The sequence below is a fragment of the Neophocaena asiaeorientalis genome, unplaced genomic scaffold (assembly GCF_003031525.2).
Source record: "Neophocaena asiaeorientalis asiaeorientalis breed wild unplaced genomic scaffold, Neophocaena_asiaeorientalis_V1.1 scaffold469, whole genome shotgun sequence".
Taxonomy (NCBI): Eukaryota; Metazoa; Chordata; class Mammalia; order Artiodactyla; family Phocoenidae; genus Neophocaena; species Neophocaena asiaeorientalis.
In genome coordinates this window covers 2,232,932-2,238,610 of record NW_020172691.1, presented here as the reverse complement: position 1 = coordinate 2,238,610, position 5,679 = coordinate 2,232,932, and the positions used below count along the sequence as shown (strand labels likewise).

At 55.9% G+C, this 5,679-nt stretch overlaps 1 protein-coding gene across 1 annotated transcript; it reads left to right on the top strand.

Moving 5' to 3' along the window:
* Window positions 1–1,840: 1,840 nt before the first annotated feature.
* On the top strand, window positions 1,841–4,224 carry AZU1 (azurocidin 1). The gene is made up of 5 exons (XM_024740127.1): window positions 1,841–1,898; window positions 2,178–2,334; window positions 2,763–2,904; window positions 3,406–3,642; window positions 4,060–4,224. Exons 1-5 carry the CDS (start codon window positions 1,841–1,843, stop codon window positions 4,222–4,224), a joined length of 759 nt encoding a protein of 252 aa, XP_024595895.1.
* The last annotated feature ends 1,455 nt before the right edge of the window (window positions 4,225–5,679 follow it).

The following is a 5,679-nucleotide window of genomic DNA, read 5'->3' as shown; positions in this document are numbered from 1 at the left end:
CCTGAGCCCTGGGGTCCACCACCAGCCCCAACCTCTTGGTGTCTCCTTGGAAATAAATCCTATTTTTTTTCAAATTGAGCTGTCAAAAATAAGTAAAAGTAAAAATAAAAATAAAAAATTGAGGTGAAATTCACATGACATAAGATCAACCATCTTAAAGTATCACATCCGCTGGTTTTTGGAAGGAACATTCACAGAGTTGTACAGCCAGCTAATTCTAGAACATTCCATCTCCCCCAAAGAAACCCCATTTCCTTCAGCTATTATTCCCCTAACCCCCTAACCCCCCCAGCCCCTGACAACCAGGAACCCACTCTCTGACTCTGTGGATCGGCCAGTTCTGGACGTTTCCCATCAGTGGAATCACACCCTGTGTGTCCTTCTGTGTCTGGCTTCTCTCACTGAGCATCGTGTTCTTGGGGTCCGTCCACGTGGTAGCGAGTGTCAGGGCTTCACCCCTTTTCGCGGCTGAGTGATGCTCCCGTGTGTGGAGGGGCACGTCTGTCTGTTGAAGGGCATTTGTGTTGCGTCCACCAGTTGGCCACTGTGAACACACGTGTGCAGGTTTCTGAGGCCCTGTCTTTCGTTCTCTTGGGCGCGCACCTAGGCGTGGAACTGCTGGGTAATACGATCATTCGGCGATTAACGTTTTGAGGAGCCGCCAGGCCTTCCCCGGCCGCGGCACCACTTTACATCCCTGCCAGCCTGTCTGAGGTTCCAATTTCCCACCTCCTCACCAACACTGTATTTTTTTCTGCCCTTTTCATTCCAGCCATCCTAGTGGGTGTGTCTCGCTGTGGTTTTGATTTGTGCATTTCCCTGATGACTAATAATTTTGAGCATCTTTTCACGGCATGTTGGCCATTTGTGTATCTTGGGAGAAATGTCTATCCAAATCCTTTGTCCATTTTTAAGTGGATTCTTTGTCTTTTTGTTGTTGAGTTGTGAGAGTTCTTTATATATTCTGGATGCTCAACCCTGTCTTTCTCTCCCCTTGGCCTCATCTCTTGCCCAGGCTCTGAGTGCCTGAAACCTCTGAAGACCCTGCTTCAGAAGGGGAGACAACCTCTCCAGGACCACCTGGCTCTGGGGGCTCCATGGCCGCACCTGCCCACTTTAGAGATGCACAGGCTGAGGGCGGGAGAGTGACCCGGCCAGGTGCCCACAGATAAAAACCCTGTAAGTGAAAAACTGGACACAGAAGACACACAGTGTGTGATTCCATTGATGGGAAATGTCCAGAACAGCAGATCCACAGATGGAGAGTGGGTTCCTGGCTGTCACGGGCTGGGGGGTGGGAGGGGGAGTGACTGCTGATGGGGACGGGGCTTCTTCTGAGGTGATGGAATGTTCTAAAATTGGGGTGGTGGCCGCGTAACTCTGCGAAGATACTAAAAACGATGGAATTGCACGCTTTAAACAGATGAATTGTGTGGTACTCGAAGTATATCTCAATAAAGCTGTTTAAAAAAAATAAAAAGCAGTAAAACACACACACATGCAAAAGCCAGCAGGACTCAGTCCCAGGACAGGTGGGCAGTGGTGGAACCCCCAGCACTCAGGCTGCAAAGCCAAGCGGAGCCCCCATTGTGAGTGGCACGGCTGGGTGTCAGCCTCACCCACATCTGACGGGTCGCCCACCATACAGACGGGAGAACGGGGCACAGGGTGGGCAGTTGGAGGGCCCAGGCAGACCCCAGGAGCGGTTGGCTCTGGAGGCCTTGGGCAACTTCCCCTGTTCCTGATGGGAGGGGCCGGGCCCTGGGTCGGGGGTGTGCCGATGGCCAAGGCCCCAGGTATAAGGGCGCCACCATCCCAGCCACCCCCATCGGCCCCCGTCATGACGGCACTCAGACTGCTGGGCCTGCTGGCCGGCCTCCTGGCGACCTCCAGGGCTGGTGAGTGCCTGCCCCAGGCCAGACGTCCCCATCCATGCAGGGGTCCAGCTGCAGGGGACAGGCTCTGGTGGGAGGGACCAGCGGGCGTCAGCCCCTGCTTCCCTGGACTCAAGGCTCAGGGAGGGAAAGCGACCTGGCCCAGGCCGCACAGCCAGGCTGGCCCTGACCAGCCCTGGGAGGGTGGGCCCCTGTCCTTTTAGGGAACAGGGGGGCGGGAGGCCGGGGTCTCCCCAGGGATCGGGCTGAAACCGGGGGAGCTGCAATGCACCCTCTCCCCAGGCTCGGCCCCCCTGGCGGACATCGTGGGTGGCAGGAAGGCCCGGCGGCAGGAATTCCCATTCCTGGCCTCCATTCAGACCCAAGGGCGGCACTTCTGCGGGGGCGCCCTGATCCACCCCGGCTTCATCCTGACAGCCGCCAGCTGCTTCCAAAGCCGGTGAGGAGGGAGCCACAGGGTGGGGAGGGGGACTCGGAGAGGGAGAGAGCTCGGGGGATTCCTGGGGGAGCAGTGCCTGGTAGGTGAGAAGGAGAGGGTCTTGGCGAGGGGGAGGGGTCTTAGGAAGGGTTGAGGGGCTTGGAGAGGGAAATGGGGGGACCCAGGATAGAAAGGGGGCCCAGGAGGGTCTCGATCTGGAAACAGAGGGGAGATACAGGGCTGCAGAAGGAAGGAAGGAGGCTTGACCATCACTGCTGTCCTTCCTTTGGCTCCCAGGCTGTGGTTCAGCGGGCTGGTAATTCCCTGCCTTATTTGCAAACCTGCTCCCCGTCAATGCCCGGGCCCTGGGGTGGGTGTGGAAGGTTAAGGACTTCCCCACAAGCCCCCAGGACTGCCCCAGCCTGGTGTCTGCCCCCACCTGCCCTTAGCAACACCGGGACTGCCACTGTGGTGCTGGGGGCCTACAACCTGAGGCGGCGGGAGAGGTCCCGGCAGAACTTCTCCATCAAGAGCATCAGTGAGAATGGCTACGACCCCCAAGAGAACCTGAATGATGTGCTGCTGCTGCAGGTGGGGAGAGGGGTGGGGGGGCTGAGGAAGGCCTGGGGGGCTCAGGAGGGACGAGCCACGTGTACGGAGCCTGTGGTTCAATCATACAGCCAAGTGCACAGTCCATTTCGCTATCCTCTGGATCCTGGACACGGTAGCTGGGCCAACTTACCCTCCCACCAGCAGAATTTAAAAGTGCCCGTTTCTCTACATCATTACCGACACTGCGTAATATGATTTTTTAAAATTTTCTGTCAGTTGTGACGGGGGATGGTGCCTTGTTTTATCTGCATTTCCTGGGCAAGTTCTTCACCTTCAGGGTCTCTCAACCACCTTTGCGGTAAGAACGATTGATTCCTTCTCTGGAGGAACCAGAGGCCCAGCAAGGTAAAGTCACTTGGCCAGGACCCAAACCACTTTACAGACCAAAACTCATGTAGCTGCCGCCCTGGCTCCCAGCTGGGCCCCCGTGAGGCTCTGGTCCCCAGCTCCGCCCTCTCCTGACTCAGTTTCCCTCCCCAGCTGGACCGTCAGGCCAACCTCACCAGCAGCACCGTGGCAGTGGTACCACTGCCCCCACAGAATGCCACGGTGGAAGCTGGCACCAACTGTCAGGTCGCAGGCTGGGGCGCCCGACATCATAGAGGGCGTCTCTCCCAAGTCCCAAGGGTCGTGAACGTCACCGTGACCCCGTCGGACCAGTGTCGCCCCAACAATGTGTGCACTGACGTCCTTACCCGCCGGGGCGGCATCTGCCAGGTACGGGCTGGGCGTGAGCTGGGGTGGGCTCCAGGTGGTGGGAAAAGCAAGGACAAGTGCCAAGCTCTGGGCTGGGGGCTGGAAACATGACAGGGAACAGGACAGGGTAGGGTCTGCCCGTTTGGAGCCAGGGGCTCCCAGACCTTGTGGGTGGGGAAGTCAGGTGTCAAGACAAGGGCGTGCACGGGACAGGCCCAGCCCCGGGCAGCAGGGAGTTCCTGGGGGCATGTGAGACCTGAGTTGCAGGTAGGAGTTAACCCAGCAAAGTTGAGGGAAAAGCGTGCAGGCAGCTGGACGGCGCGTGCCAAGGGCCAGGGGCGGGGACAGGATTTGTGGGTGGCGTGAGCAGTGGTTCTGGGTGGGAGCAGAGTAGGGGGGCTGGGCCTGGGATGCCCTGACTCTCCTGCCGCCCTGCAGGGGGACGGGGGCACCCCCCTCGTCTGCAACGGCCTGGCGCATGGCGTGGCCTCCTGGTCCCGGGGGCCCTGCGGCAGTGGCCCCGACTTCTTCGCCCGCGTGGCACTCTTCAGAGACTGGATCGACTCGGTTATAAACCAGCCAGTCGGATATGCGCCAGCCTGACGGTCCCCCAGCCCAGCCGGTGGGGGGCGCGTGAGCCGCCACGGAGCCAGCCCCCCACGCCTCTGTCCCATCCCGCAGCCCCACCCTGGCCCGCGCAGTCGTGACTCTAATAAAGGATCTGTTCCCGTCCTGTCCACGGTACCTGACTTCTGCTTTGCGGGGGCGGGAAGGGGCTGGGGGCCGAGCGCAGGGACATCTTCCGGCAAGAGTGGCATCTACCCCAGAGGCCTCCACTCACGGAATCCGCTCACAGCCCTGAGGACCAGGGACTCTTGTTATCTCCACCTGACGGAGGTGGTGCCAAGGCTCAGAGAGGTTGGGTGACTACCCTGAGGCCACACAGCCAGAGTGGGCTCTGAACCCACATCTATGAGATTCCAGACCCCCTTAACCGTCTCTCATTTTGGTCGAGAATACAGTCACCCATAGTATCTGCAGGGGCTTGGCTCCAGGACACCGGTGGATACCCAAACCCGCGGATGCTCAAGTCCCTTATATCAAACGCCGTAATATTTGCAAGTAACCTACGCACATCCTTCAGTGCACTTAAAATCATCTCTAGATGACTTAAAATACCTAATAAAATGTAAATGCTGTGTAAATATAGTCGCCTGCCTACAGCAAATTCAAGTTTCGCTTTTTAGAACTTTCTGGAAAATTTTTTCCCACTTTTTTTATTTTTTGCGGTACGCGGGCCTCTCACTGTTGTGGCCTCTCCCGTTGCGGAGCACAGGCTCCGGACGCGCAGCCTCAGCGGCCATAGGTATAGCCGCTCCGCGGCATGTGGGATCTTCCCGGACCAGGGCACGAGCCCGTGTCCCCTGCATTGGCAGGCAGACTCTCAACCGCTGCGCCACCAGGGAAGCCCTTCCCAAATATTTTTGATCTGCGGTTGGTTGAATCCGCGGTTGGTTGAATCCAAGAAACTGGCTTTAGACTACTTGCCACTTGAATCGGATAAAGAGCCTTATGTGAAAGAAACTAAAATATAAATGTTAAATAATAAATATAATTTTATAGGGACTTCCCCGGAGGTCCAGGAGTTAAGACTCCACGCTTCCACTGCAAGGGGCACGGGTTGGATCCCTAGTTGGGGAAATAAGATCCCCCATGCCCCACGGTGCAGCCAAACTATATATATATGTATTTATATATTTATATAAATGATATATAAAACATGACAAACATAATCGTATAAATAACATACAAAACATAATAAAAATAATTAAAAATCCATTGTGTAAATATTGTACATTAATATTTATAATATATTTATCTTATATATTTATAATATAATACATATAATGTGCACCTAAAATCAGTAAGGAAAAAAATTAGAGCCCAGTAGTAAAAAAGTGGGTCACGGATGTAAACAGTTCACAGCAAAGAAACACAGAAGGCTCTTGACGATGTGGAAACACTGCCCCTCACCCAGTGCCTGAAAAATGCCTGCTG